Raw genomic sequence first — 25,087 nt, 5'->3', positions numbered from 1 at the left:
AGTCTCCACATACAGCTGATGAACTTGGGCTTGGTTCTTGGCAGGCTTGGTAATTATTTCCGTGACGGAAGCTGATGCCGGAAGATACGATTGCTGGATGGGAGCTTCGCTCCTTTGCTCCTATAATGTGACTGTGGATGCTCACCGATGCTCGCCGCCTGCCAAAGGCAACGACTACCAGAAGATCTACTCGGATTGGTGTCACGAGTTCGAGAAGTACAAATCAGCGATGAAGACTTGGGAGAAGAAGCAAATGGTAAGTGAAGTCCCAGAGGGAGGCAAACTATTTAGAATTTCGTTTATAGCAATGCGGCGTGAGACAGAATGCGAGTAGCAACCAAAACAGCCACCCAAATGAGATCTATCGACCACTGGTGTGATAGCTCATAGAACGTGGGCCGTTTTCACTCACTTATCTCGGGATCCCAATTTCGTGGATTACCATCCTGTTTGTGTAAATACGTTTTGAAACAATATGAGTTTCGCATTAAGCAACCGTTCAGTTAGTTGGGTGTTTTGCTCCAAACGAAAATTGAAACAATGAACGTCACATGTATGTATCCCATGCTTTCGTCTCGTTTGGTTTGTCAGGTTTCACTATAGGAGGAACAGACTGTTGTTCTTCGGGCAGCAGCAGGCGTTTTCTTCAATTTTCTTTCCGGCCGATTTTTCGTACGCATTTAAATATGTAGGTCTGTGATATACATGTATGGGTAAGTAAAAAGTATTTATTTTATTAATATCTCGACACTGGATGAATGTTTGGTATATTAAGACGATGACATGCTTTTTCAAATATCTAGGACCAAGTTGTTGTGACTGGACGGTGTTCGATTCGCTCATTTTCTTTCGCGAATGAAACGAATATAAACTTTATTGTACATTTGGTGCGTATTCAAAGCAATACTCTTTTCCGACCGCGAATGTTGGTCGTTGTTTAATTAGTGGGACATTTCGTTTTATGGATCTGTAAAATAGACTATTTTATTGCGACACACCGAACTCGACCAGCAATTTACGCTAAGTTATCCTGTTTGGAGATAATATCACAACTTGACCTCAAATGGACACAGTCTGCACTAATTTTATAAAAAAAAACGTCCAAAACCCTCTTTGGAGTGATGAGCAAGCCCATGATCCAATTACTTAACTGTACTGGGAATCGTAACTTTCAACTAAACAAAACCCCGTCCAGCTTTTTTTATCGGCATTCAAGCCATTGTTGCCTGAAATGTGTGTTTTATTACAAAAAATCTCATCAATAATTATTATTAAGTTAAGTAATGAAATGAGCTTCTATTGGTTAACTATCTTTTTTTGTATTTTGAGGATTTAACATGCAAAAACAACTAAGTTGCTGGTTGAGTTGCAGATCGCTATTAAGGACAATCAAAGATTTAAACAATTTACGCGTTGATTTGTTAATGTCTGGCGCAATTGGTCTGTAGCCGCCTGGATTAGCCTTCAACTCAATCCTTCGGATCCACAAACCAATTTGCTGGTGTTTATTTAGTGTTGACTTAGTTCTTCTTCTAGTGTTTACCTTCAGTTTAGCTTAGTACGCTCTGAGTTGAAAGATAAAAAAAAATGCGACTATTTGAAAATAATAATAATAATAATTGTTGACCTGTTTTAAAGCATATAACGTGTTCGATTATAAAGTACTGGTGTCCTGTAAATACCTATGTAAAGCTATTTATATACAACTATGTAAGTTATCATTATCATTTGTATCGCTCTATAGGAAAAGCTGACTTTCCCATTTTCTCGGTCATCATCGCCATTAAATTGCTTATCGTTCCAGCAATACATATCTAACTAAACATCATGCAATAAACTCGTGTAATTGTTTTTTTGCGCAATATTCATGGAGATACTACGAACTTAAACTGCGTATGTTTCAACAGAGTTGACGAAGTTTAATTAATGTTAAGCGTATAGTTAATAAAGGCAGCGTAATCTTATACAGGAGCTCCTACCCCCCGATTAATAGTTGTTGGTCATTTCTTTTGCTTGGACCAGTTTGGCCCTAAATTGTCCAAACAGACCCGAACTGATCCATGCCGGTCACTTTAGTTTAGAATTGTCAGTTTCTTACCGTTACTTGTATATAAACCGATTACAGTATAGAGTTAACGAATATTAATTAGGGCCGTAGCACATGTAAATTGTAATGGAAATGCTAACATTAATATTATTATTGCTCTTTGAAAATATTAACAATAAATTTACATGTGGAAGCAGATTGGTTGTGTTATTTCACGTCGTTGGGTTCAAACACATCTATAAAACTGAGCGAGTTAGAGGGAAGGTGTTGGCACCACTGGAAAAGCGTACTTTTTTTCATAAATCCTGAGTTCCTTTAAAATCCTGCTTTCTCGCGAGTTGAGGCAAATTTTCTAAAACCTACTTACTTGGCAATTTCAACTTCAGAAATGCTTATTTTCGAAATCAGGCGAGTTAGAGAAACGCCTGTTGTGTTTCTGAATAGAGCACGTTTTTTCCTATAAAGCGCAGCAAGTTTGATTAAAATAGAGTGTTTGGTTGAATTGTGACAAATTTTCAAAAACTGTTTTTCAAATCTCCTACCTAAACCTTTTTTCCACCTCTTTCTCCTAATACTAGACAAATTCCTACTGTTTCAAAGTGCGCACCAGATGAAAATGGATAAATTGAAAATTTCAAGTCATCCAGCTGCGCTTTCAGAATCAACTTGCGAAAACCTTTTGTGTTCAAATCGAAGAAGAGAGTAGCAAGTAAGTAACAAAAATTTGATTACTGATTGATTTTCACTCGTGAAGGTAAGTTCGACTTCTACTAACCCCTGAAGAACGCCTTCTATTCCGGCACCAGTTAAATTCACTTTACGAGTGTCATTGTGAAAATGTCGCCAACGAACGAACAGAAAGGAAACAAGTCGAATCAAAAACAACGGGGGAAACCGGAGAAGGAAAAAATGATGAACCAAAAGGATGGCCGTCGATCACCATTTACTGGCTGCACAAAGGCAAAACGAGTCCGGTATACAAATACGCAAATTGAACCGAATGCACATTCAAAAGCGAACAGCCCCTGTTTCTATTTTTGAGCATTATTTCCGCATGAAATGCAAAGAGAAAAGAGCGTGGCATGGCTTATCGCGTTCGCGAGAGGCGGCGATATGTGGCGCATTGTACGTATCCAAATGGGGGGCTTAATTCAATATTATCGGGTCCATATTTCTTTCGGCTGTTCCAAAATTGAAACGAGCTTTACCTTGTTTCGTTTATTTATCGCATTGTCACAGCCGGCAAGCGGAAACGTTTGCTCAGAGCAAAGGCAAATGTGCGCAATTTTTCTACAAACACCCTGTATTGCCAGTGCACAGGCTTCCTGTTGAAGGATAATTAAATTTACACTCAGCGGCTAATAACAATGCCTGGCACGAAGTGTTGGCGGCTTTCAATTGGGCGACATATTCACAATTGTAGGCTCGAGTTCGGTCTGGATGTGACACGCTGAAGAATCTGTATTAACACGGCTGATTATTGACGAGGAGTTCATGATGTTATCCAGAAGTGGAACTGAATGAAGTTGGCAAAGAACGCGCACGCAAATATGCTATAGGGTGCGCCGATTTCAAGTTGCTACTTGCTCTAAGCGGGTAGATATGAATTTTCAAAAGCAAGCGTGCACTTGAGTAGTTGAGTCAAAGTGCGAATTTTTTACCCATTTTTCAAACCGTTGCAAAAATCACACTTTAGCGTAATTGAATTGACAATTTAACGGTAGTCAAACTCAAGTATCTTCTTTAGAGTGTAACAGTTTCAAGTTCATACTTGCTCTGAGTGACAAGTTATGAATTTTCAAAGGCAAGCGTGCAGTCTATTGAAAGTACGATATTTTGACCCATTTTTCAACCCGTTGGTAAAAATCACACGTTAGCGTGATTGAATTGGAAATTTAACGGTAGTGAAACTCAAGTATCTTCTTTAGAGTGTAACAGTTTCAAGTTCATACTTGCTCTGAGTGACAAGTTATGAATTTTCAAAGGCAAGCGTGCAGTCTAGTGGAAGTACGATATTTTGAACCATTTTTCAACCCGTTGGCAAAAATCACACTTTAGCGTGATTGAATTGGAAATTTAACGGTAGTCAAACTCAAGTATCTTCTTTAAGGTGTAACAGTTTCAAGTTCATACTTGCTCTGAGTGACAACTTATGATTTTTCTAAGGCAAGCATGTAGTTGAGTGAAAGGGCTAATTTTTGATACATTTTTCAAACCGTTGCCAAAAACCACACTTTAGCGCGAATGAAGTGGAAATTTGACGGAAATCAACCTTGAATGTCTTCTATAGGGTGTGAAAGTTTCAAGTTCCTACTTGCTCCGCCTTGGAAATTAGGAATGGTTAAAAGCGAGTGTGCAGATGGACGAAAATCATCTCTATGGTGTTGCGAATTGCCTCCATTTGCGGAATATTGAAGGCATCTACAAGCCAATCCAGACAATAAACCGCAATTTTCCGTTCAACTGAATTAAGATTGCAAAGCCAAGAGCTCCCCATTTACGAGCCTCTAAGCCGGTGGAGATTTGATTAAAAATTAACGTAACCCTATTGCGAAGCTCAAACATCTCTACGTCAATGGACCACGTAGCAACTTGTATTTTATTATCCCGTTCAAAACCATACAAGACACACATTACCCGATTAAACACGTTCCACATATGGGGTACGAACACGCTCGTAAAACTTAAACTCCATTCTGATCGCGGTTGGTTTAAGAAGCGCGCCTTCCCAGTAATTCGTGGCTAATCGCATTTTTCAGCAAAAAAAAACGCTGGAAAACTGGCCAATTACAAATCGGGTGTATGAGTACAGTCGTAATTCACCCGATCCAAATCTCTGGCACAACATTTCCAACTAATAAAACTCCATGTATCCATGCTGTCTGGAATGGGAAGTTCGAAAACTTTGGAATTTATTCGCAAACAATACGGAGGTAACCGAATAACACGAAACTTTCAAACTCTCTCGGCTTTGCCGAGTTGAAATTTATAGACAAACCTCGAGTGTATTTGCGCTGTTGTTTCTAATTTTTCAGGCCTCCTAGCCAGATAATGGCGCGCCACTGTTGAATTGTATTTATGGGAAAACTTTCCGGTTTTTATAAGCAATCATACCAAATGCTTAATAAATAAAATAGCGAAGCCGTGAAATTTTTGATACATTTTCTCGAGGTTTGAGTTGAGACAGTGTTTCGCAGATTTTTTTAGTTTCCAAAGCTGGATGAAAGTTAAGCTTTTCAGTTTCCAAATGCTGCTTTAATATACCGGAGAATTTAAGTATTCAATAATCTAAACTAAACTAAACTATCTTAGACTCCTTAATTTTTCACCAATTCTCAAAGATTGTGGGTGAAAAAGAAGGTTTCTGGCTTTCAGAAGCTGTATTATGAAGCAGAAAAGACTGAAAAGAAACGGAGCTACTGACTCAATTTTAGCAGAAAAAATTCAGAATTCAAAACCCAACAGTCTCAGTTAACTCAGAAGACACAGAGTTTTTCCTGAATTTCCAAAAATCGTTAAAAGAGCAGCTTTCTGGCTAACAAAAATTGTATTAGATTCAGAAAAAGACTTAAAAGAATCGAAGCTACAGGTCGATTTTTATGAGGGGTTTGGAATTTAAAACCCACCAAACTGTTTAGCTCAGAACAAACTCAGTTTTTCACCAATCTGTAAATTTCCAAAGCTGACTAAAAGGAGATGTTTTTGGCTTTCAGACCCGTCATAAGAATTGGCAGAAATATCGAAAGTGGAGGCGCTAGAAGCGGATTTTGAAGAAGAAAAATTAAAATTTTTAACGCAAAACGTTTTACCTATTATTACCTAAGATTAAGACACTCCGAAAAATCCGCAAGTTGGGAATTCTACCGAAGCTGAATGATTTCCATATTTCTTCGTGTAATTGCAACAGAAAATCCTGAAGATGTCCGAACTGCATGCGAAAAAAGTCCAAAACTCACACTATAATCTATTGAGATTTATCCGCTCAAAAATAGCTTCGTTTTCCCTCAACTTTAAGCACAAACAGATAAGAGTTTTAAGACACCAGAATTTCTTCATAACAGCTACGCTACATATTATTACCACCGCGAATTGAGCTCGTAAAACCGGTAGGTTTATTTTGAAAAAAATCCTCAAAATATGCTTTTTGAGCGCATTCAATCCTCCACGGCAGATGGAGGATTGAATGACGGTGATGATGGATCCAGCATGACGGAAGGTCATAACAAAACTTTTCACTTGTTCCGGTGTAAAAGCTCGTTAATGCGCCACATTTATCATGTACAGTTGATTACGTTTGGGGTCGATTTGTGCGAATGAGCCGCCGGCTTGATAAGGCCCCAACCGCGTAGGGGCATCTTTACAACTCTGCAAGACAATGGACACGTTTTAGTGTCAAAACTCAACTAGGAACAAAAACAACGTTGATTAGTCGGTTTTCGGGTCGGATGGCCATTTTGCATTCATTCGACATTTAGAATTCGCAACGAAAAAACTTAAGGCTCTTAAGATTTTCCACGTGGATCTCTAGTAAGGAAGTGGAGCTGAAACGGACACCGACAACTCTGTGGGCCGAAGACAATTTAATTACGCCAACAAACAACCAAAGAAGAGACTCACTTTACAAGTATCTACACGAAACTCCAGTAAAATGGACGCTGTAAACATGCAAAGCAATGAACAGGGGCAGTTTACATTATTAAAGTATTAAAATTGAGCAACATTTTGCAGCTGAAAAACCAGCGATGACTATTTCAATTAATTAACGCGCAAATTGCATTTCTGATTATTGCCTTTGTGTAAGTATGGGCCCCATTAATATTAAATCAGCGATGAAAGCGCAGAGGGAATGAGCAGTTTTGTTAGTTATAATGGGGCGCAAACTCAATTACACGAAATGTCCCATCCACTTGTAATTGATCCTAATAAATTAAAATTGCAAAATATGCCAAGTTCAAACGAAAACTCATCAACGCACATTCGAAATGGACCGACATTATGCGGTTGGGCTCATTTGAACAGTTCCTTACTGTAAAACAAGCAAACCGCGATAAAACTAGATCGGGTCGGGGTATTTTCACGCAGGTTTCAAGCCAATGAATATCATCAACAATTTTTCGCTTTTACTTTACTGCAATTTAAACTTCACATGAATCAGACAGACACTAAACTAGAACAGTTTGGAGGAAATAAAGCCCTTGCTGACCGCAAACCCCCACAACAAAGAAATGGCACTGACAGTCAGAATGGAAATGGCCACATAAGAAACTTCGTCGTCGCTCGTCTTCAGCTTCGCCTCATTCTTGATGTATTTGGACTCTTTGGGCAGCTCGGGCAGGAATTTGGCATCAATTCGGTTAATAAAACTCACTAAATTGGGCCAAAGGGCCACCACAATGCTCAGATCGTTGCTGGGAAATGGCAGCTTCACTAAGGGGGCCACATAGCTATAAACCACTACATCCAAACTACTAGGCTGGTCCCCAAAAAAGTACTCGCTAACTCCCAGACGGGCGGAAAGCGACGCTAAACACTCCCTAGCTAACGAGTTAAAGTACTCCTTTACCAGCTCCATGCAAGAGTCATTGGGGCACATGCTTTCCACCAGATTCACTGCGTTCTCCTTAAACTGCCTACTGAGCAAAATGTTGAAAGGCAAGGGCAGCGCCTTGGCGAACCAAACGCGGGTGAATTCCTCAAAGTTCCGAGAATCCACCCAAAACGCGAACTCCACAGGCCCCCGTAGTTTCGCCTGCACCATGTTGGAGAGCGCCAGCGCTTCGCTGCGCTGCTTGGGGCTCAGTTGCACGTCCAAATCAAAGTTCAAGGTGTTCAAATAGGGCACAATGTCCCCAAAGGACCCAAACGACAGGTTTTTATGCATGAAACAGGGCCCGGTATAAAAGGCACACGATTTGATGTTGTTCAAAGTCTTGATTTCCACGGACACTTTCACCATGGCGATGTAGAGAAGCACTTTGGTACACTCCACATTGAAAGAGGGCAGCCCGTAATCGCCATCATAGACGTACAAGGTGAATTTGTCGTTTCCCAGCATGATGTTTGCGGGTTTTCGGGCCCCAAAACATCGCCCAAACCGTTGAAGTTAGCAATTGATGTCTGGCTGACAGATGATCGGTGTCAAACGAGCACGTGGTAGACTCCGTGGCACGCACCAAGAAGTAACGGCTAATTGCTGTGCATTAGAAAAAGACCCAAAATGAGCGGGTAGTCGTGGCTTAGTGGGGCTAATCGGAAGCTTCTTTTGGCTCAATATGGCGGTTGAGGACATTGATTCCAACTTGCAGTTCGTTTAATAAGTAATTTCGAAAACATTTCCTTTATGCACTATTATCCCAAAATGTTGTTTGTAAATTCGGGTTATTTAAATGATTGCTACTGCGCTACGTTGCAGAATATCGCAATTTTTCAACTGAATCACCCGGAGTTTTACCGCATTTTCTCTTATGTGGGATGCACCAAATGTTGTGCATAAAGCAGTGAGGTCCTTTCTTTTCTAGAACGAGTTTTCTAAGTTTTCTCTACTGTGAAAACGTGGCGGCTAGATCGCAAAATAATGTGCACGAAGCGAAACAAAAGAAAGTTTCCCGGGGAAATTGAAAAGAGTGAAACCAGTTTCACCTTGCGTTAAGCCGGCAACGTAAAGCAATCGGTTTGGAAGTTGGGCGTGATCCGAATGTGGAATCGATTTAACTTTGAACTTTCCAAGTTCCCTATCATGTTTATCCTTGTCGAGAAGCGTGGACGGAATTTTCGACGCGTCCTAACCCGGTCCTAGAGGGTTTCGGTAATGGAAAAACTTCTAATTTGGCTGATTCGCACCGACAGTCAATTTAAAAATTGCATTTCTCGCCAGGGCTGCTGCGCCCTAAGGCTCATTCAGACATTATCAAGATTGAGGAAAAGTTCTCGAAAAAGAAACCGCTCGCTCATTACTCTCATCCAAGTCTCCATTTCGGTGGCAGAGGGAGCGAACCTTCACTGCCATTAGGTTTGATATACATCACGCGTACTTCGTACATTATTTAGGAAACGGAGTCAACTTTGCCCCCCACTGGATGCTTGTGGGGTCGCTGTTCGACACACAAATTTCCCAAAGTTTCACAATTACGTGCCCAACTTTTCCAGTTTGAGCGCTAAGCAAAAGTGTTAACCTTACGGGATACAAGTCTATTTACACAATGGGCCTTGTTCAACACTTTTTAATAGTATGGGGCCCCTTTATCAGGCCCTAAGGGTTTTTTAGGGCTTTTGTTCAATTTGCTACTTTTCATCACATTGTTACTGTAAAAGTGGCGCAGTTGTGGCCCATGAAACTTTCACTGCCAGCGATTGTTTCAAAAAACGTGATTAAAAAAAAGCCTCCATTTTAGGATCATTTAGAAGAGAGAACCTTGTTCTAGCACGAGCAAATATTGCATTTTTGTGAAAAATTTCTACAAATTTTGGCTACACTTCAAACTATGGATGGCACAGTGAAATCGTGCTCTAAGTCATGGAAAAGTTGCATTTTGCTGAAAATGTTTGCGAACTAAAAACATTAAAAAGTTCCAACTTTCAGTAAATATCAACGTAGTGTTCAGCCGCTTTAAAGGCGCGCATCGGTTTTTTGGGGCTTTCGTCCAATTTCCAAGTCCTAAAATTCCACCAGTTGCAAAATTATGTCGACCGCAAGGCGATTCGCTAAATGAAAAAGAGGCTTAATTTGCCTCACCAAGACAGATGCCTCTTGTAGGAGAAGATGCGAAAAACGTCCAAAGAGATCAATTGAGCCTAATTTTTAATGGCTGAAGCCAAAGAGTTGTTGACGTTTTATTTCGTTTTTAAAACACCAACGACAGACAGTTGGAAAATGCTAACGGAATGCAATTCGGCTCTGTCTGGAAGAGCAACATCCGAAACTGTTATTTCCAGACTATTAGCCAAAGCAATCAGAAGCAGCAAACGGTTTATGCTTTTGCCAGGGATCATAAAACTTGTTTTCGCCTAATAGTTCGATACAGTTGATTAACAGTCAGTTTCAATGGCGTCGTTTTTTAATATAAAAAAGTCGCACATTAATAGACTATGGAACGAGCAAATTAAATATCTGCAGCATTTTTCCTTAGTTGAGAATTTAATATTGAAGTTTTCTAAATAAGCGGACTTTCTTGCCTTTTGATCACTTTGCAGGAAAGTAATATTTAGTACTATGAGACAGGAATTGTTTACTGCGTCGGAATTTTCTTTGGGTTATTTTCCAATTTCATTTTTAACGAGTTTTCGCACAGAAACAACCCGGAAAGTTATAACTGATTATTCCGGCCCCTCTGCTCCAAAATGCATGGACCCCGTGAACAATTCCCCTGCAAGGGCACTTTTCTATTTTCTGACTGATAACTTTCAACGTATTCCTCAATCTCCCGGGACTTCGCAGCCCCCTAGTTTAGTCTCCGATCCAATAACTTTTAAAATAGTTTCCATGTATGCAACTACTGATTTCCATCAGCGTTTCAATCCATTGATCTTTTCCATTAACGATCCCATTTCCAGGTCGGATTTCAATTTTTTTTCCCACTCGCTCTCGCTACTTTGCCTTCGCTTTATGCGGAAAATTGGGATTTGTGGTTAAAACTGGCTGAGGCTTAAAGGTATGCTTGGTGGATCACCCATTGAATTAATTATGCATTATTTCCATGCAAGTGAAACTCTTAGAGGAAGGTTTTTCCGAGTGAAAACTGTGAAAACATTTGAGTTTTTCAGGCTTTAGCAAGTCGCGAAACAGAATTTTCCTGGCGTTTTACAAGCCACATACAAACTGTGCGCAGTTGAGTACCTCGACGTTCACCATTTTCCAAGCAAACAATCATCAATTTCTCTATATAGCTGACAGAGCATATAAAACTTTTCCCACTTTTCCACCGCATTAGCTCCTCACAAAACACTTTCCTGCCAGGTAGGCTTAATTATGAGGCCCTAATTGTAGCCCCCAATCCATATATATCAAAATGATAAAACTCTATCGACAAATCCGTCCCGAATTTGGCTCACTTTTTGCCCTTAAGCCGCATTAAATATTCAGGTTTTCATTATCGATGCTTCATTTCGCGATTTTTGCATTATCTTTGACACCGAATTTCGTTAAACTTTCATGGCGCATCCATGCATTCGACTATTTTACCATTCAGGATAATTTTAGATGATTTTCTCCTTATTGCGTCATGGAGAGATGAACCAGTGGTAGTAGTCGCAGCTCGATTTACGCATTTAATTTCCAATATCCGGGAAAATATTGATGAAAAAATGTGGATGTTTGCCAGTCGTGTAGATTTATGAAAAAGAGGCTGGATGAGGCACAAACCGAATCGAATGGATGAACATCAATCACACAACTGACGGTCGGCTCAATTAAGTGGCCGAAAAAGCCTGAAAACATCCACTTTGGCAAAAAATCCCGAATAATTATCTGAACAAATCGCAATGGGAAAATGTAAAGTGAAACTTCGTGCCCAACTCGAAAGCTGCAGCTTTTGCATTACAGTTCATTTGCACGTTCAATGTTATCAAAATGCCCCGTCGTAAACAGAACAATCGAGCACCCCTTTTCAGCTTCGAATTTAATCGGAAATTGAAATCTGCAAATTAGATACATTTTTATTGCTGAAAATGCAATTAAACTTTTGTGCGACCGTTATCAAACAATGGCAATAATTTATCCACATTGCTTACACTGGATTTTATGGATTCGGTAATCTGCAATTGAAATGGAAAACGTACCGAACACAAAAGCGCTATTGCGATATTTTTAATTGTTTATATGCCGTCGTTTAGATTGAGCTGGCTTGGGGGTTGATTTCGACTGCAAATGCTCCATAAGGACTTCCAGTCACGATACTTGCCAGTCTTTCCAGCCAGGAAAGAATAGTTTCGAACGTTCTTTCTAATCTTCCACGACCTAATCAGGTGTCCATAATGTGTCGCATTTTCCCTCGCATCTTTCGCCTTGAAGGCAGATAACGATCAAAGAGACGGGTATGAGTTAAGTCCATTTAATACACCTTCCCAACAACTAATCCGACTTTAATCTTACAAATTAGTCAGGTAGGGCCACAAATCCTATTAAAGTTGGTCTGGGAAATGTCCAGATGATTTTACACTATAGTTCTTAGCTCCGAATCGATTCCGGTCCGTGTAATGGAGAATGGGATTTTCCTTTTTATATTTTAAGGCAACGCAATTTAATTGGCTTCGCAGCCGCATCCATCCAGACTCGCTCAAAAACCCACTATTTCTTGCAATTATCCAAAGCCCAACTATTTGCTCGTTCCATTAAACCACCCGCACTAAGTAATGGAGGAGTTGTAAGTTTTCGATTTTCGCCCAGCTCAGCTACTTGAAAGTTGTGTTTCCACGAGTCAGCATCACCTTTGTTACATCCCCGAATCTGGGGCTTTGCTTTTTATCGATCGACTTAACGGCTGCTTGTCAGCACTCAGCAATAGTAAAGACGATCCACAACAATTTCTAGTTTCAATGCCATTTTCCATGAGAATGATCCGTTATCCACTTTAAAGGAGTTTTTAAGTACAAGTACAACTTTTCAATTATTAGTTTCCGATATCAATGTTTTGACTTTGCTTTTGCTTCACTTCAAATGAAAGTGAGAGTTTGAAATTTGTTCAAATTTGCCATGAAACTTATACTTTCCAAGAAGTTCGGGTCGGGTTTTCCTTTCGAAATCCTACCACAATTAGCGCTTTAGCTTAACTTGTCTTTTTGTATTGCTTTTTTGACGCAGCGGTAATCATTTTCATCAGTTGTACCCACAGTTCCGGACAGTTGAAACGTGACCAAAATTCGTTAAAATTTTTCATTAAAACGAAACTTCTCAAGGATTTACAGCCAGATTTTCCCTTCTAAACCGTAGCAAAATAAGCGCTTTAGCTCAACTCTCCTCTTTGGACCAAATTTCTGCGACTTCGGATTTATCAGCTTTAGTCATAGTTTCAAATGTAGTCAAAATTTGGAAAAAAATTTCATTAAAATGAACTCGCTTCTTTGTACCGAACTTTTGAATCTGCAATTCTTTCTTCAATTTTCATCAAAAATGTAGTCAAAATTCACAAAAAAATTCAATTATAATGAAACTTCTCAATCTCACAACCCGATTTTCTCTTCAAAACCATAGCAAAAGCAGCGTTTTGCTGATGTCACTTCTTTGTAACAAATTTTTGATCGGCGATTTCGATTTTCATCAGTTATAGTCACAGTTTAAAATGTAGTCAAAATTCGCAAAAATTGTTCATTGATGTGAAATTTTTCAAGAAGTTACATCCTGATTTTCGCTTCTGAACCGCAGCAAACCCAGCGCTTAAACTGAACTCGCTTTTATGTAGAAAATTTTTGAATCTGCAAATTCGATGTTTGTCAGTTTTAGTCATAATTTCCAAGTACCCGAAATTTGGAAAAACTTTCCATTTAAATTAAAGTTTTCAACGATTTACAGTCAGATTTTCCCTTCTAAACCGTAGCAAAATCATCGCTTTAGCTGAACTTGCTTCTTTGTAACGAATTTTTGAACTGGCGTTTACGATTTTCCTCAGTTATAGTCACAGTTTGAAATGTAGTTAAAATTCGGTAAAATTTTCCATTAATGTGAAACTTTTCAAGAAGTTACAGCAGATTTTCCCTTCTAAACCGTAGAAAACTCAGCGCTTTAGCGCACCTCGCCTCTTGGTTATGAATTTTTGAATCTGCGGTTTCGATTGCCATCAGTTCCAGTCACAATTTGAAATATAGTCAAAATGCGCAAAAATTTTCCATTAATGTGAAACCTTTCAAGAAGCCACAGCCAGATTTTCCCTTCTAAACCGTAGGAAAATCAGCGCTTTACCGCAACTCGCCTCTTTGTATCGAATTTTTGAATCTGCGATTTCGGGTTTTATCAGTTTTAGTCATAGCTTCAATAGTAATCAAAATTTTGAAAAATTCTCAATTAAAATAAAACTTATCAAGGATTTACAGCTAGATTTTCCCTTCTAAACGGTATCAAAATAAGCGCATTAGCTGAACTCACATCTTTTAAATAATTTTTGCAGCATTGCCTGCTCTGTTCAGGAAAAACCCAGCTACATCCACAGCATGAAATTTCGTCCAGAGTTCCATTAAAACAAAACAAAACTTCTCCAAGAGTTAGAGCGAGACGTTCAATTTCGGATTGTACTAAAACCAACCAGGAACATCGCAAAAAGAAACGGGCAAAAGTTGCTTATGGAAACTTGAAAATCCAGCTGATGCGAGAAATAATCAACCCGTTTAGAGTTCCGTCTAATGCAAGAGATGGGAAGCAGAGCGTGTATTTTGCCAGTAGAAATCCTCGAACGTAACTGCCAATAAGAGGAAATACAGTTTCTCTAAACCCACTAAAAGCCTTTCGGTTTAATCCGGTGCGACATAACAAGGGCCGCCCGAGGCTCCCAAAAGACAAACTTTTACACTTTGAGCGGAATAGTTTATTCGACACCAAAATTGTCCCTACAACCATCAAACCGTCGTCCATCTATTCCCCGAGTTTTACGGTCGTTTTTTTTGCGCTGAACGTTGCAGATTTTTTATTTTTTACCCATCGTCCTGAACATGGGAAAATGCTGATTTATTCCCGAGCCACGAATGCGGTCGACAGCACGTTAATTGCCGCTGTAAACACAACCGTATCTTGGCTGGATCGTCCGCAAAATCCTCAGCCTCGTCTCACTCTGACGAAAATGCCCCTTTTGCTTGCCGGTGCAATAAATTGCATTATGAAAATGCGCTGGTAAAGAGACATTTTCGTTTAAATTATATACGAGTTACTCGAGGGGAAAAACGCACTTTCTACAAAACGCCAAATCTCACCTGTATTGATTTCTTTAAAGCAACAAAAAGGAAAAGATGAAACGCAAATGCATCTGGTATTTGAGCTTTGAGCAACCGGCACTTGGAGCCGCGCTCTAAAACTACATGTTAATTACCCTTTAAAGGATAATGCCTGGCATTAAAAAGTTCCTTTGTGAGAAGGAGTGTGCATTTATTGCATACATAGTCGACTACCTAAGTGTAAAATCCTTTGAGGCTAATTCTCCGAATAAACCTCTAAACGGTTGCCGGCAAACGCTCTAAAACTGCTTTGATTAAACATCAGCTCGGCTGGGTGAAAATTAGCGGTTGTTTGGATTTTTCGGAGATTTCACGTGCTTTAAGGAGCAATGTGCTTAACTGAAGAGAGTTTTGAAAATGCCCCAAAGAGAATTCAGAGCGCATTTATTCACTGTCAACGGATATTGGCGATAAGAGTGTAATAAACATGGACGAACAGGAAATTTTACTCATTACCGCTTATTAGGGACACAATTGACACGAATCCCCAATATGATCCATTTAAGCAGTGTAAATTCACGTTGGAATCCACTTAAAAGGGGAACGACACATTTTCCTGCCGAATAAATTAATTGTGACAGGAAAGTGGGCGAAAACGCACAGCTTAGGCGCAAATATTGCCATCGATTTGAATAAATATGATTGATGGAAAACGGGATTGTGGATACACATTTTATTGAGCCCAAATGGAGCTCTCGAGTGCTTATTTAGAGCGCGTTGTGCCCTGACATTGAGCGAAAGTTTGTAGTTTTTTGCAAGCAAACAATTTGCTCTTTCTTTAGACTACACTAGAGGCGCCAGTGCGCTTTTATCAATCATATTCACCCGGAAAGTGCCAGTTTGAAGGATTTAGATGCTAACGTGGCGATACCTAATCCGGATCTTTGTGCATTAGCATTCAGCTCCCACAATATTCTTCATATGATACTTATCGAGCCCATCTGGTATTCCGGTCACGCATGTATGCAGATATACATATAAAATGTAATAAGGGAGTGTTTTATTCCAGCGTTTTATAGGTAAGATGCCAACTATAACGTTAACTTTGGCCATAAAATGGTTTATTAGATGGGTTGCGCCCGAAATCATAAACCCTTGGAGGGCGGTTTTGGGAGTGTAATTTTCAAAGAGATTCTCCAAACGGAACTTTCCACTTCCCGTCCCAGTTTTGCCAGGTTAAAATTCCCGAATCGAATCGATAGTGAGCGAATGAAAATGAATATCCCAATACCAACTACGTAATAATCGACCTGAAAATTTATAATTAACGAGCATTTTGTTCTAATTGCAGCCGTCACGAATGCACCAATTAAGACCCTACTTATTGGAAAATTATTAATATTTAAACACCCGACGTTCTGTGGCATATAATTTGCGGCAAATTATCACAATGTTATTAATTTTCAATGACCGCAATTGCGAATGAATTATTTCCATTGTCGAATACGGTCCTGTAAAAAGCCGCTCTAATGAACGCAGCAATTGCAAACCGCGCACTTATTGGTCGATGAATGTAAACAACTAACAATTAAGCCAACAACGTGCTACTGAAGAGCGAAAAGTGAACTGAAGCTGAAGAACTAGAATGGTGGTGCCGGTTCAATCTGTGAGGATCAGTGTCTAGTGTGTTAGTTAATCGGGTAAGTTTTAAATCTTTAGAAAACTAGTGTGGCCAAAGTCAAAGGCCTTTGGCCAGTCCTAAAAGGCTTCTGAAGGCCTTTGCATGCGCAACACCCGAATTACCTTGAGCGCAACTTTGGTTAATTGAGGACCTAACAGATAGAAGCATGAAATTGCTTAGTTCCTAGACTGGAACAGCGACAGCTTTGAAACCTGTGTGGCTTCCTGAGGAGACTTGAAGCCTAAAACGGGTAAATCTCCAGCCCAAATCAGAGCGATAAAAATTATTTAAATGTGCGCCTCAAAAGCGCGTGTGTTGGACTTTGCAAGGGCCCAAACAAAAATTCATATTTCTTGCCCTGGCCTTGAACCAGTTATCAAAGTTTATCAGATTTTTGAAGACAAATGAAGGTGACAATGTGATGTTTACCAGCGTAATCCGGTTGTTCGATAAGCGACCGGAATTGTGTAAATGTTAGCTTGATGGAAACCTTAATTCCGACTGTGTCAGCTACTAGAAAATACTGATATGTGAGAAAGTGGAAATTTCCAGCCCAATCTGGCTGCTCAATCAACAGGAATTTTTCAAAATTAAAGTTACCAAACCACTGGAATTTTAACCATTTGCAGGGCCCAAACAAAAATTCCTAATTCCGGCCCTGTGGCAGCTAAATAATTGAAATTTTGAATAGTTTGAACAACGGAAACTTCCAGATAAATCAAGAAACCCGATGAGGAGCAATAATTTTTCCAAAAAATCGCAATTCCTGCCTGAAGGAGCAAGATTGTGGAAATTTTGCTCACTTTCAGCTCAGACCAGTAGAAATTTTCAACCGAATCCAGCTGACAAATGGGAGACAACATTTTTGCGAAACCACCCTGCCAAACCGGACTTTTACCCATTTGCCGAGGCCCAAACAAAAATCGCTAATTCCTCCCCTGAAGCAGCAAGATCACACATCATTCTTAGAGGAGACTGGTAACTTAAAAAATAGCATTCTTAGCAAATCACCAGCTCAATTATCAATCAAATTAAGCGAGTTTCACAGCATATTCAATTAAACGTTTTATCGCAAGTCTTGAGCAACTTTAACATGGGAATGTACAACAAATATAATCGAAAATACAAATGTGATAAGCACAAACCGCGAATCTCTATGACAAATTAGCAACAATCCATCCAAATGTGCAATAACAACTTTAATTAGTTGATGGTAGCGTGTACAACTAAACAACTGGCATATTCTTTCTCTTAGGACCTTTCCACCTTAAGGCTTTTAACCGAGAATCGAATCTCCAATGGAACCTTTCATGGTTCCGTTGCAAATACAACTAGACGGTTGGTCGGAACCCGATTAACGGCTATTTCAATTCAATTAGAACGTGAATTTGGGCTGTTTTTTCTGCCGCTTTAAATATAAAGATTGCGGCGTTTTCGCCTCGAGGACTTTGGCCTAAAATGGTCAGAATTTGAAGAAAGCGTGATTGACCGAATCGCCCAAAATTGTTCACCGTTCTGTTTCGCTGTAATCAATGACATTCAATTCCAGATCCTTAACGATGACCATCCTTCGGATGGGATTTCTCGTGTTGGCTTCCAGCTTCTGGATATCCAGTCCGCTTGGCTGCAGATGGTTAGACACCAACGAACCGACCGAGTTCGAGTGCCCGGACCAGTTTTTCATCAGGATTTCTGGCAACAAGTTCCTTGAGGTGTATTGCCAGTGGGAGAGTGACGAGTTTCTGGATTTGGTGCCCGATTTAACTATTCCCAACCTCCAAAGTCTCAGAATGGAGGGATGCAGCGTGGATATGTTTGTTCAGGTGTTTAAAAGAGCGCAAATGCCCAACCTCATCCTTCTAGACTTGAGGTAACACTGGCCGTACTCCATCAACATCTGCAGGTCAACCACATTCCTTCCCTCTAGATTAGTGCCCTCAAGGAATGGCTCCAAAATCACCAGAGAAACCTTCAGCCAACTTCAGAGCTTAGAAGCGCTGAAAATACAGGAAAATTCGACGTCCTTAAGCCGCAACTTCCTCATAAACCTCAAGCAATTAAAAAATCTGTCTCTCAACTCTAATGGTTTGCTCTACATTGACTTCAATCTTGAGTCAGCAACTTCGCTGCTCCATCTGGACCTCTCCTTTAACCGCATTGAAACGCTGGAAAACCGGTCGTTCAAGGGCTTGCACCAGCTGCGGTATTTAAGCCTGGAAGACAATTCATTGCTGCATTTCAGCAAACAGGCGTTTGAAGGCCTTTGCAATCTGATGGAGCTGGATATGAGTGGAAATAAAATTTCCCTGATATCCCAAGACTCGTTTTCTCTTTTGCCCAATTTAACCAAAATCTCAGTGGCCCGGAATCGTATCGTTCAAATCCACAGTCGGCTGTTTGCCCATAACGTCTTTTTGGAGGAAATCTGGCTGTCTTCAAATCAAATTTCCAACCTGCCTGGAAGCTTATTCAGGCCCTGCTCACGGCTACAAACGCTCCAGCTGCAGGGCAACAGATTGAGGCAACTGCCTGTCGATCTGTTTCAAGGTCTGCAAACTCTAACAAATCTGGATCTTTCTGGCAATAATTTCACAACTCTCAGCCTGCCGGGAGAGGTCTTTTTCGCACTCACAAAACTCAGACGTCTGAATCTCAGCTACAACAACCTAAGCAACATCAGCATGACATTATTTGTAGGCCTGCATAGCTTAAAACGCCTGCTGCTGCACAACGCTGCAATATCCCAACTTCCCCAGCCGCTTTCAGGCCTTGATCTTGACCTGTTGGACCTTTCCTCTAACAACATCAGCCACCTTCAGGTAGCAATCAACTCCTCCAGTTGTTTGCAACAGTAACTGAAGAGGTTGTTCCAGATCCTGGATATTCTCAACTCAAAAATCTTCCACGTTGACCTGGCCAACAACCGAATTGAGCAATTGGTGTTTAACGTGAGCGAGCGCCTCACAGGGCGCAGGCAAGAGATTGACTTGGAGAGTAATCCCATCAACTGCGACTGTTCCAACTATGAGCTGATCAGCTTCAACCATGGCGCATATCCACAGCTGGAACGCCAGCTGAAAATCATGCAGCCGAAATTGGAGTGCGCCAACTTAAGGGGCACTTTAGTGCGTCAATTCAGGCCTAGGGACATTCATTGCAATGTCGTGGCTAATTGTCCAAAAGAGTGCGAATGCATCAGCACTCCGGCCTTAAATCGGCTAGTTTTAAATTGCTCGGAAAAGCAGCTGGAGCGCCTTCCCAGCCGATTGGAGTTTGGCAGCATGAAGGTGAAGTTGGACCTGTCCGGAAAAAGACTGGAGAGCATTGCCTGGGTACCTACAGCAGTCCAGGTAGGGCAAATGTTGGGCAGGGTGTTTTTAATAGCACTAGTAACGCTTATAGGAGTTGAGCCTAGAAAACAACCGCTTAAAAAACCTGGAGCCGCAATTTTTGGCTTCTCTGGATAATTCCCCCACTCTAAAGTGGCTCCACCTAAAAGGCAATCCGTGGGAGTGCAACTGTCAGTCTCTGGAGCTGCAGAAGTTCATCCAAAATAATTTCCACAAGGTTTCACTTGAATCCCTCCAAATCTCCCCGAAACCATTTGATTAATTTACAGATGAATTCTTCGGAAGTTTACTGCCAAAACACCCAAACCTTGTTGGTAAACATGCGACTCTACTGCCCTTCAATGATGATGGCTTCGCTACCAATCTGCCTGTTCCTGCTGGTCTGCTTAGCCACAATCCTCGCTTTATACTTTCGCTTCCAGCTGGACATCAAAGTCTTCCTCCATGCGAATAACCTCTGTCTTAGTTTCCTCGAAAACGACCTGGATGGGGACAAAACATACGACGTCTTCATCAGCTACAGCAACAAGGACGAGGCCTTTGTGCTGGAGCACTTGGTAGCTGAGTTGGAAAAAGGGGCTCAGCCCTACAGAGTGTGCATCCACAGCAGGGATTGGGTGCCAGGCCGCCTGATTATGGATCAGATCAGCTACAGCGTGCAGGAATCCAATCGGACGCTGGTCGTTCTCTCCAACAACTACCTGGACAGCGTTTGGGGCAAGATGGAGTTCAGGGTGGCTCACACACAAATGCATGGCGGCAGCAAAGTGGTTGTGGTCATCTATCCGGGACTGGATATGGAGCGACTGGACGACGAACTGAAGAACTATCTCAAGACCAACACTTATGTCAAATGGGGCGAGCGGTTCTTCTGGAGCAAGCTCAAGTATGCTCTGCGTCAATCGCGAAACCAGAAGCAAATGCAATGGGGAACGGATGGGACATGACTTTGGATATAATCTGGAAGAGTTACAAAGCATACGTTCCTCCTGGACAAAAGTAAGTTTATTTATTTGCAGGGTTTTGGTTTCCACCTATTATTTTCTTGATGTTGCTCTAGGCTGGAGATGAGTTGTGTAGCTGCTGAATATTTGAGGACCGGAGGAGTCCAATTGCGACCGAAGCATCAAGATGATCTAAGGCGTCAACAGTGGGAATGACACAAGATTCAAAATATATTAAAATCCCCTGGAGTTTCCAGTTATTCTGCAAAACATGTGCATTTCGCTGACATCCCACCACCCTGAACATTTGAAGAACTCCTATCCACAACTTACTCCATTAATATTCGTGCTCAAATAATCGGGACTAGTTGGATGGTATGAAATATTCCTATTGCGAAACATCAGCAAAACATCAATAAGAGTTGGACATCGCCAATCATTTGCATTGATATCCACATACTCCAGGCCAATGTGATTGGCGATAAGATTCAGTTCGTTGCGCCTTAACACATTGTCGCCCTGACCATACTCGTGGCCAATTTGGTTGCCTTGCAAGTAGAGAAATGTGAGCTTGGGCATCGATACGCCAAACACCAAATGTGGCTTGCTTCGCAACAGATCGTTATGGGAAAGATCCAGTAGGATGAGACTATCCAGAGCGGCAAATATGCCAGCCGGCAACTGTTGCAGTTGGTTGTTGTTCAGGTATAAATGGGTCATTAGTGCTAATTGGCGGAAAACGCCCACGTTTAGAACAGAGAGTTCATTGTGGGCCAAAGAAAGCACTTCCAGTCGCTTCATTGCACCGAATGCGTCAACGTCCAACGAGGAAATGGAGTTCATGGAGAGATTCAGCTTTTTCAGCGACAATAAATCAGCCAGTTCAGTGCTGAGTTTCTTAATGTCCTGGTTGGATAAGTCCAACTGCTCCAACGAGGTCAAGGACTGGAATAGTTTGATGCCGTATTGCCCCAGCTGGTTCAGGTTGATGATCCTCTTCAGGCTGAAGAGCCCTTGGAAGGCCAACTCATCAATTTCTGAGGCAGTAGATTGAGAAAACGTCAACTTTCTCAGCTTGTAAAAGCCCGCAAACTGACCGGCGCTCAATTTACCCAACGTTGAATTGACCAGTGTCAGCTCAGTTGTATAAATGTTACTTATTAGGTCGGCGCGCATATTTTCCCCGAGACTGATTGTTAAACTCCTCAATGCAGGAATTGTTGAAAAAGGATTCTCTGGCAATGTCTTAAGAAAAACGTTGGCTATATTGAGATATTCCAAGTCCGGGCAGTTTCTAAAAGTGTCCCCATCGAGGGTTTCAAGGGGGTTATTGGAGATATCCAGCCGCTTAATACTTTCCACGTGATCAAACACTCCGTCCAATGAAGCAATGAGGTTTGCGGATAAATCGAGAAAGCCGGCAACAAAATATTGAAAAACACCCGACTCTATGGAGATTATGGAAGAATGGGACAGATCTAGATGGAAAATGTCGGCCTTGCTAAACACCGACCCCGTTAAAGCCGACAAACTGTTGAAGCTTAAGTTTAGAACATTCAAAGTGTGCCTGCTGAAGTAATTGGGAGATATTCTGGACAGGTTTGAGCTGGATAAGTCTATCGAGATTCTTCCTGAACACTTCAGCGACATTATCGAGTGGAACTTAAACAGGTCCTCATCCAAACCACCCAGATTGCTGTTGGTCAGGCGAATTTCTTGTGCAATATAAATTCTTTCCCCTTGCAAGCTGTTGAGGGATTTGCTGGAATTGGACATATCGATCGACAGACAAAATAAATTCCGTGAAGCTGCAAGCTTAATATCAATCCCACTGTTCCCACTGAGGTTAAAGAAAAGGGCGCCATAAAAAGAGCTGAAATTCAGCCGAATCTGGGAAAGATTGGCATTGAAACTCAAATCCACATTCCTCACTGAATTCCTGCTCAACTCAAATTCCTGTAAATTACTGTGACTCAAATCAATCATCTCAAATCTGGTTTGGACGCGTTGTAAGTAAGCAAACAAGTAACTGTCGGCAGTGAAATTGCTATGACTCAAATACAGAATCCTCAATCGCCTCATTTTATTTAGGAACTTGTAGTCTAATAAATTGTTCCAGCTCAAATCCAGCACCTCCACCATGGACAGTTTGGACAAGTTCTTGGCTACAATGTTGCTCACGGAGGAATTGACTATTTTCAAGCAACTAACCGAAGAAAATTGGTCGTCTAGAGGCAAGAAAATCCAATCGTCGATAACGGGCAGAAGAGAATCGGCAATGTCTATGGATATTTTGGCACTAGTATCCAAAGGCGAATTAATGATGGTGGCCCTACTTGCAAACAGTTCTGCCACATAGTCTTCAGCCGTGATATTTCTGCAGATTATTGCGCCAGTGGTTTCCGTGAATGTGAACACGCACTTTCCAGCTACATGCGCTATGCACAGCGACAGAAACAAAAGCAAGTAGCAACATTGATGTTGAGGCATCGCAAAAAGGCCCTAGAACTGATAAAATGGGGGAAAACTGCGCCTAAAGCATTGATTGAGAAAATTACCTGCGTAATGAAGCAATTTATAGCAAACTGGCTGAAAATGCCTGCTATGCTTATAATCAGTCAACTATTTTAACTTAAATGGCATTTGCAATGACCATTTCATTGAATGATAATAAGAATATTCAAATATTGGACTTGAATTTGATAATGAGAACAATTTGAATCAGCTCATGTTCTAACCTTTGCACGCGTTCCTTATACAGGGAGGCCGCAAATTGGGAAGAATAGGCAAAGCCAATATTTTTTCGATCAGAAATGCTGCAAACCATCTGGTGAGGTGCACAATTTTGACGAAATCATGTCTGGGCGCTGAATATGTTGAAGAAACAATCAGTTTCGAAAACAACAACTTCGCGGTGAGGACGTTTTGATCCGAAACAAGAGATGAGCTAAAGCGTGATTTTAAAATCACTAATTGTGAATGTGATTTCACTCGTGGTTGCCGTTTTCGTGATATACCGCGTCATAAGGTGATGGGCAATTGTGCGTCACTTGCAGAAACAATTTTAAAACATTTGTAATTGATATTTTTTAAATAAATAACCTTATTTAGGTGTACAAGAAATAATATTTTATACTTAAAGTACAAATGATTTTAAGGGCATTAACAAATAACAGCCTTTGCAACTAGCAAGTGGCTACATATTTTGTAAACCCATGTACTCTAAAAGTTCTAAAAGCATTCTAAAAAAAATTAAAAAGGAACAAAAAATTATTGTTTTACACAGAACGAATAGCGTATGTAGCTCTTAATTATTTGTGAACAAGATATATTTGATTTTAATTTTTAATCTGAAAAAAACTTTATTTGAGAGAAAATAGGTTCAAAAATTTTACTCTTCCCGAAAATTTTCAGAATTTATTGATATTGTGGGATGTTGCATTCCATGTGCCGTTTCAAATTCGACGTATGTACTGGTTTTGTAAGATAATTTTGCTTTGCATAAGTTGCATTTTGCAAAATTATCATCTAATACAGGCAAAGTCCACAAAAAAGTAATTTTCCGTCGCTTTGCACAATACAGAATAAATAATTTCAATTCAAAAAAAAGGAACAAAACAGAAAAACTAAACGTATTCCCGGAAAATTGTTTCAAAAATACACAAACAGGCTGCAGATACACAATCAGAGTACGGCTAATGAATGGTGCATACCGAAATAGGTTCCTAAAAATATCAATAAAATCCAGGCTCATGGGAACCCGTGAATGCAAGCTTTCATTAGCGAACAAAATAATTTGATTTGAATTCGTTCTTTCGCCGGGCCACATGTACAACATATTGTAACGGAAATGGCCTGGGGTACTCACCTTTGGAATGGGGGATCGAAATTCATGGTATTTCAGTAAATGGGAGCCCCATTTGGGCCCCATTTACTGTCAAATATGACACTGACAAGCGGGAAGTTTCGCACCTGTTCTGGAGATTTCTAGAACTATCTGGAATACCTGGAGAAATGTATATAAGCGACGACGAGAACCAGACAAGGGAGAGTGAAGTGACAGCCGCGCCTGAGTGCAGAAGAAGTTAAACCCGCGAGTCGGAAATCCGTGTTTTCCGTGTGTTATTGTTATCGTTTGTGAAGTTGACATTAATTTAGAAGTTAGTTTGTTCCTGTTCCGTAGTTAAAGTTGTACCGAGTGGAATAAAAGTTG

At 40.6% G+C, this 25,087-nt stretch overlaps 4 protein-coding genes and 1 long non-coding RNA gene across 7 annotated transcripts in view; 2 read left to right on the top strand and 3 right to left on the bottom strand.

Moving 5' to 3' along the window:
- Nucleotides 1–2,245, top strand: part of LOC109543404 (semaphorin-2A) — a 158,167-nt gene extending 155,922 nt beyond the window's left edge. For both annotated transcript variants that reach the window (XM_048670390.1, XM_048670389.1), the window contains 2 exons: nucleotides 45–256; nucleotides 306–2,245. In XM_048670390.1, coding sequence (XP_048526347.1) covers nucleotides 45–256; nucleotides 306–380 — 287 coding nt within the window. In that variant the 3' untranslated portion in view covers nucleotides 381–2,245. The remainder of the gene's footprint in view (nucleotides 1–44; nucleotides 257–305) is intronic.
- LOC125505805 overlaps nucleotides 1–25,087 on the bottom strand; it is a 71,892-nt gene that overhangs the window by 44,656 nt on the left and 2,149 nt on the right. The gene's annotated exons all lie outside the window — the stretch shown is intronic.
- On the bottom strand, nucleotides 7,156–8,196 carry LOC109543428 (metaxin-1). The gene has a single exon (XM_019913139.2). It carries the CDS (start codon nucleotides 8,100–8,102, stop codon nucleotides 7,215–7,217), a length of 888 nt encoding a protein of 295 aa, XP_019768698.2. The 5' UTR covers nucleotides 8,103–8,196; the 3' UTR covers nucleotides 7,156–7,214.
- Nucleotides 16,430–21,144, top strand: LOC109543399 (protein toll). 2 transcript variants are annotated; one of them, XM_019913094.2, is made up of 7 exons: nucleotides 16,430–16,599; nucleotides 18,130–18,450; nucleotides 18,508–19,399; nucleotides 19,454–19,930; nucleotides 19,983–20,147; nucleotides 20,200–20,929; nucleotides 20,991–21,144. In XM_019913094.2, exons 2-6 carry the CDS (start codon nucleotides 18,140–18,142, stop codon nucleotides 20,875–20,877), a joined length of 2,523 nt encoding a protein of 840 aa, XP_019768653.1. In that variant the 5' UTR covers nucleotides 16,430–16,599; nucleotides 18,130–18,139; the 3' UTR covers nucleotides 20,878–20,929; nucleotides 20,991–21,144. The 2 variants fall into 2 exon arrangements, with proteins under 2 accessions (XP_019768653.1, XP_019768654.1); XM_019913095.2 differs by lacking the exon at nucleotides 16,430–16,599 and adding an exon at nucleotides 16,645–17,558.
- Nucleotides 20,914–23,364, bottom strand: LOC109543403 (insulin-like growth factor-binding protein complex acid labile subunit). The gene has a single exon (XM_019913102.2). The coding sequence runs from the start codon at nucleotides 23,362–23,364 to the stop codon at nucleotides 21,193–21,195; it is 2,172 nt and encodes a 723-aa protein (XP_019768661.1). The 3' UTR covers nucleotides 20,914–21,192.

The sequence above is a fragment of the Dendroctonus ponderosae genome, unplaced genomic scaffold (assembly GCF_020466585.1).
Source record: "Dendroctonus ponderosae isolate FM_Combo_2020 unplaced genomic scaffold, Dpon_F_20191213v2 Dpon_F_20191213_1, whole genome shotgun sequence".
Lineage (NCBI taxonomy): Eukaryota > Metazoa > Arthropoda > Insecta > Coleoptera > Curculionidae > Dendroctonus > Dendroctonus ponderosae.
Note: the sequence above shows the minus strand (reverse complement) of the source record. Positions and strands in the feature narration are given on the sequence as shown.

Excerpts from the sequence above, each read along its gene's own strand:
- LOC109543428 (XM_019913139.2), bottom strand. The coding sequence starts at position 8,102 with ATGCTGGGAAACGACAAATTCACCTTGTACGTCTATGATGGCGATTAC.
- LOC109543399 (XM_019913094.2), top strand. The coding sequence starts at position 18,140 with ATGACCATCCTTCGGATGGGATTTCTCGTGTTGGCTTCCAGCTTCTGG. Across the intron at positions 18,451-18,507 it reads CTCATCCTTCTAGACTTGAG|ATTAGTGCCCTCAAGGAATG; the intron begins GTAACACTGGCC and ends CCTTCCCTCTAG. Across the intron at positions 20,148-20,199 it reads TCCAAAATAATTTCCACAAG|ATGAATTCTTCGGAAGTTTA; the intron begins GTTTCACTTGAA and ends ATTAATTTACAG.
- LOC109543403 (XM_019913102.2), bottom strand. The coding sequence starts at position 23,364 with ATGCCTCAACATCAATGTTGCTACTTGCTTTTGTTTCTGTCGCTGTGC.